The following is a 15,350-nucleotide window of genomic DNA, read 5'->3' as shown; positions in this document are numbered from 1 at the left end:
CAAAGTTGCCTCGTTTATTGCCCGTAAAGGTCTCGAATAAAATATAATAATGCGGATGCTCTTTACAGCCCGCGAGTCTCGATTTTCTGTTGAATTTCTATTGAATATCTCAGAAGTGTGAAAAAAAATTTTTTATTAGCATAAACCCGTGAGTCCCGACTGTCGATAGAACTTCTATAGAATTTCTTCGAAGTCCGGAAAATTTTATTTTCTTAGATTTCCACTTTCCATGGATTCGCTGAATTTTCAGGTTGAATATGTTGTTTTCGTTTCCGAACTCACCGAGTCGCAACTAAATTAATAGTTCAGAAGGTTTACTCCCAAGTAAACTCGATTATTGCTCGTACAAAGTTACCTCGTTTATTGCCCGTAAAGGTCTCGGATAAAATAAAATAACGCAAATGCTCTTTACAGCAGCAGCAGCATCAGCATCAGCAGCACCAATACTAATACCAGCACCAGCACCAATAGCAGTGCCAGTTTCAGTTCCAGTAATAACAGCCGGGATAGCAACGAGCTCTTTCACCAGTGCTCCAATTTGACGAGTCAAAAAATTCAATAGTAACAGATACAATCTGTTTTTTATTGTATCCAACTACAGTGTTCTAGGCATCAGGTTAATTAGTAGTCTCATGTCATTCAGTCTTTAAAAGTCTTGTAAAGTATAGAAAATAATACCTGGCACGTCGATGACACGACATGATTTTTTATCATCCAGCTACTGTTGCCAGTGAAAGAGAAATAAAAAGAAAAAATATAAAAACGAGAGAAAGGTAAAACAAAAAAAGCTGAGCCAAGCAGAGATTCAAGTATACAAGTGCTCTTTGCTAGCAACGATGTACACACCGGAGAGACGGGCGTACATGTACATACAACAGCAGACGAGAGAAGTCTCATAAACTTTCAGCGTGCCTTTTTCCAGTAATCACACTACATTGCAGTATACACACTAGGCGAGGCGCATAATACCAAGACCTATGCACCTGCATCCAGGGTACACTTATTCCTATGCCAGCTCTGTCTCTATATATATCTACTCTATATGAAAGTCAAAACAGCAAATTCCCGTAAATCGCGCAATCCACGTGGGAAAGGGGCTACCCCGCGGATAATCATCCACTCGCGTTCCTTTCTTTGGATCTCTTACGGTAAAAAATAAAGAGAGAAAAAGACCTGGAGAGAGTAAGAGAAGGTGAGCAGGGAACTGGCCTCTTGAACGGGTGTACGAACTCGCTCAACTGACGACAACGAGTACTTGGACTACAAGGCACTTTCTTTATTGTTTTTTTTTCTTTTTTATATTTACTTACTTATTTATTTATTTTTTTTTTTTTTAAACTCTATTCATTTCTTTTTCCTAACTGACAATACCGGAAGCTCGGTAAAACGTCTGGGCTGGGAATCTTTAGCTCCAGCACATTTACTTGCTTCCTGTAATGCCGTTGAAAACGTCCTTTCGGTTGTCTAGATCTTAACTTTACTATTGCAATTGGCGTACACGGACGGACGCCTTTTTCGTCATTATGTGCATCCATGTGTGTGAGTGTGTGCGTATTTTATTGTTGTATACTAAACAGGTAACTCGGCGAATCCGGGCACAACAGTAAACACCAGAAAGACAATAAAGAAACTTGGAGACACGAAAATTAACGTATAATGAGGAGAAAACTCCGGATCTTATTCATTATTTTATTAATTAAAAATGTATATTGCCATATTTTTATTTACTTATTAATTTACTTCTTAATTTTAATTGTAATTTCAAACTTTTTATTTACTAAATATTTTTATTATTTAAATCCTCAAGATTCTTCAGAGTTTTTTCACGTGCTCTCACAGATATTACGCCAAAATTGCTGTTGCAATTTTACCGAACCAGCTAAAAGAAGTGGATAGAAAAAGAATAAGAAGAGAAGAAAAAGGCAGAAGAGAAGTATGAAGAAAAATAATAATAAAAAATAAAAAGAGAATGCTCGTTCCAGACGTGCGTTTTGGATTCGACATGTACACGAACGGAGACTGAGAGTTTAGTGTGGGTCGTGGCAGCGCGTGGGTGGATACGGGTTTACCTTCGGTACTAACAACAACACACTGTTATATGCAAGCTTTGGTTTACTACATATCTATACTACTAATACATGAAAGCAAATAAACCAGCAGCAGTGCAAGTGAGAAAGCGAGCAGCAAACTCGAGAGCAAGATAAAGAGGGCCAGAAAGAGTGTACACATGAACCTCCGCCCGAGAAATAAGTTGCGCAATTCCACATGAAACACACGACGCTATTACGTCGCTGTATTTTCGGTGCTCCGCAAATAATCTCGAGCCTAGAGATTATACTGCTGTAATCAACGAGGGACCTTTATCATTATTAATCCAATATCATTAACAGCGTTAAAAAAAATAACGCAGACAGTAAGTGATATTCTACGCAGATAATTAAAATGCTTTAATAATATTTTCTATGGTTATCTGGTTGTTACAGGATTCGGTTGATGAATTATGGTATCGTATCGTAAATAATGTAAAATAAGAAACGAGGAAACTGAAAAGTTGTTCTGGTTATTTGACGTAATTAAATATTGCGGTCAATATTGAGCCGGGAACCCGGAGAATAATAACTAAGAGAGCATTATTTGAATCCAGCGCAGCCAAACGGATATACATAGATTTTATGCTGTGAGATACAGTTACTCTTGCAGCAAAGATACTGAGTACTATAAGAGCAAAAGAAGCTAAACCAAGAGCATCGACTTGTACTTTCTCCGGTTGGGTACCGAGTTTTAAGCCTCAACTCAACTCCATCGTTGTGTAATAAACACGCGCGCCAATACTATCATATACATCATCATCGTAGTACTACTACATATATGTACTACTTGTATAGTATTAAGTATATGTATTATTATTACTACACAGAATCGAGCTGAGAGCAGAATAGACTACGAGTATTATATCGCAACTTATAAGTCGCTGAGGAGAAGTAACTCATAGGCGTTATAAAGCTCATTTCCTTTGAATTTATAACCCTTTGCAGAGGTTATATCATGTAGCAAGGATTTATTATTGTATTTCTATCCAACAGACAACTGCGTTGTTGTTATAACTGTACACGGCCCAGATATATTTTATCTGCCAATCATGCTGGTATTATCTGGTGCTGGTTGTTGTGAAAGAAAACTCATCAAACAAAAAATATTGTTTATTATTTGTTTGTTTGTTTTGATATTTTATGGTCTCGATAATTAATCTCGTATGATGAAATGTATTTTTATCTGTGTACTTGGATCACTAAAAATTGGCCTTGGGTCTTTACTCGGCTCGAAGGCTGGGTCTGAAGAGAATTATGTCATACGAGAACTGTAAAATATAGTAGTGAGTATACGTTTTCCAGCCCGGCGATCTCTCCGAGGCACAATAAAGCCAATACATAAATGCTGAGACTTTCGCTGTTGCTGCTGGTGCTGCTGCTTGTCTGCGTTTCCATATACGTCGCTATATTGTCCGCTGTTAGCTTCATTCTCCCTCGTGACTCGTACATGCAGTCAGATTATGCCGGATGTGGAGATGGAGATAGAGCAAGACGTAGTAGAGAATTACTGAGAGTGAAAGAGAAAGAAATAGAGACATGGAGGGAAAGATGAAGATAAAAATTGGTAGGGGAAAGACGGCGACTTTTTTATTTTTTTTTTTGCGAGGGGTCTGGTAAGGATGTGTACACCCTTCTCAACGCTTACGTCTTTCGTCTATCATCAGCAAACCTCCCTCTATATCTACACACTCAGCTACTCGTGTCGGCTACTCGGCTGGCCCCTGTACTCTATCTGGGTGTAGTTAAGTCGGTGTCAGCCGGTGGTGTTGGTTAGTATTTCGTTAAAAATTCAAAAGGCAATCACGTGGGTGAATAAGTGTAAGGGCGCGATACTATACAGTAAAACCTTGAGCTTCAGCACTTGTGTGCACGTTGAGACGAATACATTTAAATTAAACTGTGCGAGGTAACTTTGACAACTGGTCAGGGAATTTAATATTTATCTCTGGAGTTTTTTAGGGAGCGAGAATGAAAGCGAAAACGAAAAAACGAAAACAAATAAACCAAAGACTGCGAGGGAGAGTGAGATAGAAAATCGACAAGTCGGAGAGCTATTGAAAAAAGTGCTGAATGCACCAGGGAATTTATAAATACTTGGGCAATTCTCTTACGTAAGAGGACTCGCGGGATATTTTAACAGTACTGTATACTTGGAAGAGTATCTAGAGTGCTCGAAAAATGTACCCGTAGCTATGCGACATTGCGTCTTAGTATTTGCATTATAAACTATTCGGAACAAATACTCCAGCTCGGATGATTTGAGGGCTGAGTAGTAGTTGAGTCAGCCCGGAAGACCGACAAGCTCTTTGGCAAATCTGCCGTCTTGGGATAAATCATTTTATTTTAAAAAGTAAATCTGTCGGCATTTATTTAATACAAATCATAGGATTTTAAAACCATTAAAACAAGTAGACTGTAATCTCTTACTCAAAAGTTGTGTAAAGCTTACTCGACAAATTTATGGATATTTTATTTATATTTGTTTTGAGTAATATCTCCTTGAAATAAATATTTTACAATATCATATACCTTCTCGTCTATATTTTATACCGTAGTTTCACTTACGAGAACATGGGATTATTAAATTTTTTATTTACATCACATTTTCTTTTCTTCTATATTAACATTAAATTTCATTAATCGTAGGTTCTCTTTACATGAGCATAAGTTTCTTATTTACCTAAATTTGTATTTTTTTTATTTACCAACCTTTCAAGATTACACTTAGCAATGCCTCGTTAAAATTTTTTCCTCTAGTCCTCTAGTTTAATATAATTTTTTTTCATATTTACTCGGTTATTTTTATTACGCGCATGCTTTTATTCTCATCGAAATTTTTTTCACCTGAAATATAGGTCGCCGGGCATTAATTGAATAATTTTTTACCCCGAACTTTAATTCATATTTACTTTTAATTAATTATTAATTAAATAAAAAAAAATAATAACAAATTACCAGAGAAATTAATTATAAACATTGCAAGTTGATATTCATTGCTCCAATAAAAAATATTAATAAAGATATTTCTATTTTAATTAAGTAAACTTATATATACATCTATATATATGCATATACTCAAGCAGTATTAATTATTTGTTTCAGATTGTTGTCACGAGCTCGCTGTTGATGCTCGATGGCGCGTGCTGGCACACAGCGCTGGAGAAATCCCGCCCCGGAGTAAGTATACGTATGTACAATATCACCCACACCATTATAAAAAATTATTGATGTGTCTAGCATACAAGCATCCACCATGTGTAGTTCGTACGTGCATTTTATTATTATTATTATTATTATTATTATTATTATTATTATTATTATTATTATTATTATTATTATTATTATTATTATTTAAGTATAAAGCATGAACTTAATGTATGTACGGTACGTTAGAAAAAGAGACATTGGAAAAAAATAATAGTAATCTCTTGTCTCATCTTTCTCATTTTAATTTCACCACAGGCGTGTCGCTTATAGGTCTCTTTTAATATTTTTTCGGTACCCACACCGTCTATAGGTGGTGTATGACGCCGGCAAACGTTGAAGAGCAAGAGTAAGAGGTAAAGAGCCAGCTGAAAAAAAAGTATAAAGGCTAAAAAACTCTTGTGTAAACTTGACGTCTCATCCTGCTCGATATTCCTGATTTAAAAGCGACACTTTAAATCCAATAACCCTGTCCTAAATATTTTCCATACCACCGAGACCATATATCTAAACTGCATGCACCAACTATCGTATACTATGTGTATGTTATACTCAACAACTTTACGTAAAGTATCTGCTGGCACCCCTTGAAATTCTCTGTTGTTTTTAAAACTTTTCGTTGCAAGTTGTGAAAATAATTTATTTATTCCAAGGTATGAAGAATTCAAAGCGCGCTAACGATATACCAAAGTTTTGACGGTAGTTTGGGGTGTCAGGATCATGTCAGCAGTGCGTGATGTTTACTCAGTCGCAGGAAGGAGTGAGAATACTCGGCCAGTGGGCCAGTACAGCAAGACCACCAGTAGTCGATCGTGTCCGTTTACGTTCACTGGATCCGAGAACAAGAGGGAGAGTGAAACGATGAGTAGAAGCGGAATAGAACAACGAATAGACCATGTACATACATAACATACATAGATGGTACGTAGGTACACATGCGTAGGTGTCGACCGAGTGACCGAGAATGATCACATTGGAGCTATTAGTGGTCGGACGGTGGATCACCGGAGGCTGGATTATTAGAGAACGTGAAACGGTAATGCTGCCGCATGCGACTAAAGATTTGCGGTTCGAGTGACATCAAGTACTGAGTGCATACAGCAAAGCTGGTGCATCAAGTATAAAGTAAAGATAGAAGAGGAAAGAGATGTCTCGACGCAAGTGGATGGGCAAGAGAGAATGTAGCCAGACGCACGGAGCCAAAGAACCGATCGATACGAACGTAACGACGCGCGTCGGGACCCATGCTAGTAATTTCCTCCAAGACCTTGCTCTTCATTTCACCCTGTATCTGAAAATTACGGGAGCTACGGCATCGGAAGGTGAATCTGAGGCAGAGCAGGGTCCGGTGCTGGAACTGTTTGATGGAGGAGGCATCTTCGCTGCCAAGACACGTACCCAAGTGTGTCTGGGGCTGTCTAGCTTCCAGAAAGTGTAATCGCAGTTGATTTCCATCTTGAACGTCTATGTAATCCCCCGGGCTAAGACTGAAGCGTCTAGAGTATTGACGTGCACTGATGCTTGATCCTAAAGCTAAATCCTGGTTCGCTGATGCTTGTACTGGCACTGGTACTAGCACTAGGATTAGTGTATTTTTATCTCGGGTCTCTGGACTCTTGACACACTTATACAGATGACATTTAAACCACCTAGACTTTTCAAATGCCAGCGTTAGAAAATTGATGATTGAAAAAAATGGTTTGGGGGTATAGAGCAAACGAGAAAATTGCTGGATATCTGTTTTTTTTTCAGCTTTTCCTATCGATTACACGTCAGTTGTTCAGCGGAGTGAGGCTTCCACGTCAAATGCGTTTCATCATCGAAGAGATTACCCTCGGGAAAGCAGGAAAATTCCTCGTCGCTTCTGCTTGATGCTTCTTCTTCAAAACGGGCATCACTACCAAGACTACCACTACGTCACTCGCGTTATCTGTCGGAATACATTTTACTTGGTAATACTCGTGTTCCTATTTTTTTGCATTTTATCAGGCAATAAATTTTTTTTTACGGGTTCGGGTTATAAAAAAAAAAAGTTAAAAAGAAATAAGCAAAATGTATATTTTAGAGGTGAGACAGAATGAATTGGATTTCCCTGTTATATACTGCCTGACAGTCTTGCGCCATCGATTTAAAGAGGAGTATTGAAGTAAAGGAAAAAACTCTTAATCAGAAATTTACTTTATGATGAGTTATAGGGCGTAAAGGTACACTCAAACTCATTCATTTATCTCTCAACATTTTAATCCATTCTGCCTCCTCTTCTGTTTGAGAGCTTCAGAAAAATCTCTAATTTTTATCTTCGTCTAGTCTATCAACTGAGTTGAGTTGAGCTGAGCTGAGTTGAGAATAAAATACATATTTTTAGCTTTGACGATAATGATAAAGAGAAATTGAAGTTGTGTAGAATGAGATAGGCAGAGCGAGAGGATTTACTTGGCATATTTTTCTATCAAAGAAATCTTCAAGAGCTCGCTGCTAAAAAAATAATAAAAAACCTTTTTTAAATTTATCTATAATAATCCTTTCATATTTTTTAAACCCGTTCGACCATCAATAGATAACCCGGATCATTATTACATCGCCGTTATTATTATTCGGCATATATATTGTAGCCACAGCCATCACCTCAAGTCACAAGATTGGATATATTGCTCTGGGTCTCTCCCTCTCTCTCCTCGATGGGAATCGAGTGAGTCTGTATGGGATGCGGATATATTGGCAGGTAGCGTACTCTGGTACGGGAAACTATCAGTGAGGATCAAGCAATTGCGCTGGTTTTCGTTAACGAACCCGAGGCAGCAAATATATACGTACAAGTGTAATGAACGCTTCTGCTGAAGCGATGAGGATGGATGGCTTCCGAGATGATTGGTTCGTTTCACTTGCCACGGGTACAAGATCTTCAGGCTTTCATGTATGATAAATTAAAAGTAATAAAACAAGGTAACGTGTCTCTATATATGTAGGTATGTGTGCTGGTGGATAGGAACAAGCAACGAGCAGGAATCTAATTCGACACGGCGTAACCAAGTTTGCTAAATCGATTGACCCGGGTAACCATGAGAGGTCTCGATCATTACAGTTGGCATACCCACTACGTTAATGAAGTGACCTAGAAAGTCCGTGGTGCCGGTTCCCGGAGGCTATGCGCGTCCAATTCGATTAGCTGGCATCAACGTTCCTCTCCTGTTCTGAAATTTTTCCATGAATTTTTATTCAACTTTTTAAAATCTTTTTTTTTCCGAGCCTCAACCCCTGTCCTGACTCCTGTCGAGCATCATCCTCGCTCTCGCCTTCATCTTCTTCACCCATATTACGTTTATAACCCGGGTTGAAGTTGTTGCACATGGAGCTTTCTCGTCCCTCTGGCCTCACGGACGACCTCGATATAAAAGCTCGTAAAATGTTGCAATAACGACCTCGGCCTTCTGGTCTCGCTTTATCCGCACAATTATTTATAGCGATTAAACTCCCAGAGCACCCAAGTCAGAGCAAGCGAGAGCGAGGAGCCTGAAGGGATAAAGATGGTGATAAATAGATGGTAGATAGATGTGCAGAGCGCAGTGAAATAGCTAGTTGAATTAGATTATTTAGTTTAATTAAGAGTGTAATTAATGCGTGTTAAATGTTAATTTGAGTGATGAAAACGTAATGACTATAGAGAAGGGTTTGTGACATTTTGTTCCAGAGGTGACGATGTTCAACGATCGATCGAGTTGCTGGACAAGGTGCTCTCTGAATACGACGAGCACGGCAGTAACGAGGAGCCTGGAGACGAGCTTGGCGAGGTCGAGGAAGGTAGCAGCGCCTCGGGCGTCGGTGAAGCCGTTGATGAGGCTGACGCCGACGCCGATGGGCAGGTTGGCGGACGTGATAGCAGTACCGAGCCCAGTATTGGCCTCACTCCCGAGGACGAGAGCCCTTCTTTAGGTACCGTTTTCAAACACACACTTTACTACTCACCATTCAACTCTCAGCTCGATTGTTTATTCGGCTCAGCTCCGTCTATTCTCGGATCAATGTTTTGTTGAAAAGGAAAAGTATTAAAGAAAATGAATAAAAAAACAAAACTCGATTGCTCTGAGAATAACGGAAGCTCGCTGTTTACACAAGAATCTACGGGAGATATAATACCAAGCATTTGACTTAACGGTTGATAGTTTTTATGAATTTTATTTATTTATTTATTGTTTATTTTATTCCCAGGACATCAGTCCGAAGACGACGGTTACATGAGTATGAATGGACGTAAAGCGAAAATGGCATTAGTCGCATTGCGTCCTGTACCGGATTGTCCGGAGCCGCAAGAGTCGTCAGCTAATAATGCTCCGTCATCCCTTGAATTTCCACCACCGCCAGAAGAAGCCGAGCGTATTATCTCGACGCTCCTACCCATGTAAGTATCACAATGTCTCTTGCTACACAACCATAATTCAATACTACTGTTATTGTCAGATATAGATCACTCTCTCTCTCTCTCCAGTCACTCTCCCTACAGTCGTTACATAACTAGAGCAAACATGCGACCCATAATCTCTAAGGGTTAGAAGCTTGCTAAACCCCATCTAGCAAACTGTCTCAGTTACTGTTGTTCTTTCGCGCTCCCATTGTGTAAATTATATATAAATATATAAATATATGACATAGAGTAAATGTTAAGGTAGATGAGTGTGTGTTTTATTAATCATGGAGTTGGAGTCATATAAAGTAAAATATAACGTAAAATAGAGAAAGACGAGGAGAGAAAGAGAATTGATTTTTTTTTATTGCTGTTTCTTGTTACAGAGTCTCGCCGAGTGATTCGTCGAAGAGAAGAAGCACAGGCGGCAAGTCTGGGAGACGTGGCGACAAACAGACGGAGGAGATGACGAGATCGCGTCATCGGGGACACGCTGTCACAAGTCAGACTACTCTGGTAAGTGATTTAAGTTTATGGGCGCGATTAATCAACGGAAAACTTGTGCAGGTTTAGTTGGCTTAATTGAACATAAAGAGACGACGAAGTTTAAGAGATTACGCTCGACTTTTTTCATTTTTCTTTGGATTATCTTTTCTCATAGTCGTTTTTATCAATTTACAGCCAAAAACACGACGCAGAAAACTGTACGGTTTGTGGGACCGGACGTCTAATTCATCTCTGGAGACGCGACGTAATTCGACGTCGGGGAAATTTGCCAGTTTGCCGTATGACGTTCAAGTGTCTTGTGACTGGATACTGGAGTCTAAGTGTCAGAGTAAAAATTCGCAAGAAAGACACCGGGAAAGTGCAAGCAGACGTAGACGAGTGCGCTCGGCGAATGTCGTAGACACGGAGAATGTTCAACAAATATCCTGCAATAATGATAATACTAATGGTAAATTAGAGGCTGTGGTGGATTCTAGTCGAGATGATGCTGATAATAATCTGCGTTGTAAAGAAGCGGAAGCTTTGAAAGATGATGATGAGGTCGAGGAGGAGGAAGAGGAGGAGGAAGACGGAGAGGAAGTTGAGGAAGATGAAATTGATGAGGATGAACTTGACGATGAAGACGACGAAGAGCGACGGGCGGATGACAGAGACGAGGAATTACGAGGCGAGAGAAATCACTCGGATTCTAGCTGTGATGGAAGATTCTCACGTCGCAGAAGAAGAAAAAGAAAAGTAGGATTGGATCGTGGAGTCTCGGAATCGGAATCCGAGAGATTTTCAATGCCACGATCTAGTTCCGTAAGCGTTGAACGTTTTTCAATGCGCGCCAATTGTGATTCGTCCGATTTTTCACGAGCCAACTCAACCTCCAACGAACGTTTTCATTCAGATTTTTCACTGGCCGTTGCCAGTGCAAGTTCAAATGACCGTATGTCCATACCAACCTCGGATCCTTTTTCCGTACGGAATCTTGATTTTGCAGTGTCAGCATTTTCTTTAGGTCGAGCTGACTCTTGCGATGAAAGATTTTCGGATGTTTACTCGACAAGAAATTCTGATTTTTCGACGAGAAATTCAACAGACTTTAGAACACAATCGGAGGAGGAAGAGAGGTTTTCAGATGATTCACTTGAAGAGATGTTGAGATCAGCTGTGCCACAGCCACCGCCGATGCCACCGTCGCCAGAAAGCCAGCCTGTTGTATGCAAGAGGCACTCTATCGCTTGGGAAGTATCTCTTGAAGAAGATCCCCTATATGCTCCAGGCAGTACTAAAGTTGTCGGAAGAAGACGACGACGTAGCAGCGATGTATCTAGTATGTTCTTATATCTATTATCAGCTATTTTAATTAATACTTGCACGTTAAATGCATGTACTTACTCTTTTATTCCATTCACTTTTTTTTTGTTCTTATTTATTTTTTTTTTTTTTTCCAGGCGTGGGTTCAGCGTCGAAGCTACGGGATCTAGATTACGACTGGCAAGAACCTCACCGTCGTTCAACGACCGACGATGATCTCATCTCGCCCTATTCACCAGATTCATCGACCAACGAACTGGATCAGCCAGTGTCTGGAAAGCGAGATTATCCTACGAAAAACGGCACGTACGTAATACGTGGACGTACGCGAAAAAGAGAACGTAAGCCTTTGATCACGTCTACTGTATCGCCGACGAGAAATACTAAAGCGGATTCAACGGAAACCACAAACGTTTCAAAACGCTACTCAAATACTTTCGACGATATAAAGAGTCTGCTACTCGAAGGCAGATTGGAGGGTCTCAATGAACCACCGCCAGACTTTGTACCACCAGTACCTCCGGATCTCGTCAGAGTTCTATCTCTACCTGCTTTTGATGACGTCGATGCGCCAGAGAAAACAACTACCACAATAATAACAACAACAAATGATTTGCCTGCTGCGAGACATCGCACCGATTATCTCTCCTCGTCATCTTCTTCCTCATCACCGCCACCACCAGCTCCGTCTCCACGTGCTGATAAAAATAATCACCACGAAGTTCTTCCCAAATCCAAGTGCAACGGAGTCAATGCACGTGGTCTGCTTCCCACCTCAAAGAGCCTGGACATTCATGCCACCAGTCGGTCACACGACGACACCAAAATTAAGACGTCCTCCAAAAAGTCAACGTCCTCCGCATCCAGGAAGTCTGATTCGCGGTCCGAAATCTCCAAGATCCCGGTAAATGTGTTGATTGAAGATCAGATAGTAAAGAAAGCTCTTAACGAGAATCGTAGACAATTGGAAAAGGTTAGCGATGCTATAAAAGAACTTGAAAACGTCAGAAATAGCGAATCATTTGTCGAGGGCAAACGAAGAATAAAAGATAATTCAAAGAAATCAAGAGGCATTCGCAATGAGGTTGATTCGGATTCGGAAAATGTCAATGAGACTTCAAGGGAAGACGAAGACTGTGATCAGGGATGCAGCAGCACTGAGTATGACCACCGGAGAAAGCCTAATGACACGATCAACGAGCTCGTGTATTCTTCCAGTCGGCGTATTGCTCAAAATGATATCGACAGCCTGTCAAAGAATGATCAAAGACAAATTGAAAACGTGATTGATGCTATACTAGAGGACTCGAAAAATCCCGACTTCCAGGTAACAATTCATAGCAACCAAATGAATTTTTTAAATTGAAAAATCCTTTGTCGGATATTGATTTATTTAAAATATTTACTCTATTTTATTTTTTATTGTATAGCTAAACATTATTGACTGTTATAGGTCAGTGTCGAAGTGCTCGAGTTCCCACCGCTTCCACCGTCACCGGTAGAAGAGGCTGATGAAGAGAGCTCGGATGTAAATGTTGCTCCTGTCATTGTATCAACCCACTATGGATCCCACCGCGCAATGACTCGTCAACCACCACGGACGATAGAGTACAGGCCACGAGTGCCACCTCACAGAGTACCCACTATTGACATCAAGGATCATCGATCCTCGTTGGACACTACTAGGTCAATGGATGCCGGATACTCTCGTAGCAGAAGAACTCCAAATGCTCCATCCAACTCAAGACGTGACGTAAGTACCAGCCACTTTATTTTTTTTTCTCCCAGATAAATATCATAATAATAATAATTTAAATTAAATTAAATAAGACATTTAAATAAAATATGATATTATTTTAGGTGCCAGTAGAACGTCGTACACTTCCGACAGACTTGCCAGGTCCCTCGCGAAGACGTACCACAACGAAACAATCCCCATCAGCAGATAATGCAATGGGAACACCGATTATGGGTACAATTGCACCCCCGGGTAATTCTGGTATGCAAACATCATGCTCCCTTCCGGAAACTCCAGTATTTGCTCGAGGAAGCGATATTCCCCGCACACCACAACATACTTCAGGCAATACATTATCAACAACAACATCCACAATGTCGACGGCTGCTACACAGCCTCGGAGACAACCCGGTTGGTATGCGCCGACGACTGCAACAACTGGAGGGTATCTATCGAGTTTACACAACTCATTTTAATTTTCAATAAAGGCTCGATAAGACTGAATGATTGACACGAATATCTGTGATCTAGATACCGGAGAAACAACCCAGGACTGGAGCAAGCGATTATCGGGACGGAGCTGCTTCGTCTTGCTGGTGGGCCCAATCGCGGGTGGTATCCAACCCGTCGCGGAGCGAATCAGCCTCGTCCAGCGTCGATCGAGCACCTGGAGCGCCTGAATAGTGCCTACGAGTCGCGACTGCCTACCGCCGGGGAGCAGAGGAAGCCGCTGACTCTGCCGACCAACATAACGCCCAACAAATACTTCGGTCAAAGTAAGCACAGCTCCGCCACTTCCGGCACTCGCGAGGCACTTCGGAGGGTCACTAGCTTGCTCATCAAAAAAGGTAAGTGCCGGGCTTTGCGCCACCTCCCGTCTTCTCCATCGTCTCCTCTTTCCTCTCCGATCCCAGGTAATCCAATTTATATTAAGCCGTTAAGTACAAAGCTAAAGAACCCGCTTTCAAGTATTTACCCTCTGCGTGCTTGTAAATATTTTTATTTACTATTATTATTATTGTTCGTTAATTAAATCAGCCCAGACCAATTGTTATTTGCATTTAGATTTCCACGTTGATTGCATTTAGATGTGTAGCGATTGTTCCAGTAGTTGCACGATCCTAACTACCAGTAGCAGAACCCGTTACGTTTGTTGAATAAAGGGCACAAAGGGCTGCCGATCGATGTCGGGTCTCCAGCACCACAATACGCATTATTTTCCCCAGTCTTGCTGTTTTAAATTACCCAGGAGTCCTAAATACGCCAGCGAAATATCTTACCCCGTAGCCTGGCTCCATCTGTCGGATCTCCCAGCTCAAGATCTCCGTCCGTAAGCTAAAACTCACACGAATAGAATAACTTAACATGTGATATATGTCTAGCTATACGTACGTGTACACGTAGACAAGTCGAACGCATTGAGAATAAGAGACCAGTGTGTGGGTTTATGTTATGTATGAGAAGACGACCTTGAAAGCACGATGGGAGGACAAGGCCTCACTTTACTCAGTTGAAGCTCGCTCTTGGATCACACACTTTATCTTCTAAGACGTCTCTTGTCATCTCCACGCTTATTATTATTATCATCATCATCATCATCATCATCATTATCATTATAGTCTTCTTTTATTCACATGTCGCCTTGACGTAGACTTTCCCCGCTTTCGGTCAAAGCCTCGTGCCAGATACCATCGTCTCGGGGCCTTGAATCATCATTACATTTCATTCGATTGCAGGTGCGCTGTCCGATGACAATGAAGATGAAAATAAAAATCAGCAAAAAGAAAATTAAAAAATAAATACAAAACTTGGAAACTATAATTTTACAGTATCAGGATTTGTGTAAGAAAATCCTTTTGAGAATGAAAGTAAAGCTTGAAGCTGCTCAAGGACCCGCGAGATGCGATCAACTACATCTGGATAAAATTTACGTTGATGAGAAAACGATAATGTTCAGTGAATTGAAAAATGCACCGTGAGCATTTTACTGCTGCTGCTTGTATTGCTTCTGCTATCAAACTGACAACGAGACTCTTTGCTTTGGCTTCGATTACTGCTACTATTTCTACAAGCGAACACCATATCACCTTATGGTGTAGACTGCATATAA

The 15,350-nt window shown here is 40.5% G+C and overlaps 1 protein-coding gene across 6 annotated transcripts in view; it reads left to right on the top strand.

Annotated features, from left to right (window-relative positions):
• LOC103571062 (uncharacterized) overlaps positions 1–15,350 on the top strand; it is a 31,284-nt gene that overhangs the window by 9,046 nt on the left and 6,888 nt on the right. For 2 of the 6 annotated variants that reach the window (XM_014442507.2, XM_014442505.2), the window contains 9 exons: positions 5,193–5,267; positions 8,983–9,224; positions 9,501–9,690; positions 10,080–10,209; positions 10,375–11,518; positions 11,640–12,829; positions 12,956–13,255; positions 13,363–13,685; positions 13,772–14,088. In XM_014442507.2, coding sequence (XP_014297993.1) covers positions 5,224–5,267; positions 8,983–9,224; positions 9,501–9,690; positions 10,080–10,209; positions 10,375–11,518; positions 11,640–12,829; positions 12,956–13,255; positions 13,363–13,685; positions 13,772–14,088 — 3,880 coding nt within the window. In that variant the 5' untranslated portion in view covers positions 5,193–5,223. Of the gene's footprint in view, positions 1–5,192; positions 5,355–8,982; positions 9,225–9,500; positions 9,691–10,079; positions 10,210–10,374; positions 11,519–11,639; positions 12,830–12,955; positions 13,256–13,362; positions 13,686–13,771; positions 14,089–15,350 lie in introns of those variants that run through there. The other 4 variants (XM_014442503.2, XM_053740824.1, XM_053740823.1 and 1 more) reach the window with 4 other exon arrangements.

Source organism: Microplitis demolitor, chromosome 7, assembly GCF_026212275.2.
Source record: "Microplitis demolitor isolate Queensland-Clemson2020A chromosome 7, iyMicDemo2.1a, whole genome shotgun sequence".
NCBI lineage: Eukaryota > Metazoa > Arthropoda > Insecta > Hymenoptera > Braconidae > Microplitis > Microplitis demolitor.
The sequence above is the reverse complement of the archived record's forward strand: the minus strand, read 5'-3'. Positions and strand labels throughout refer to the sequence as shown.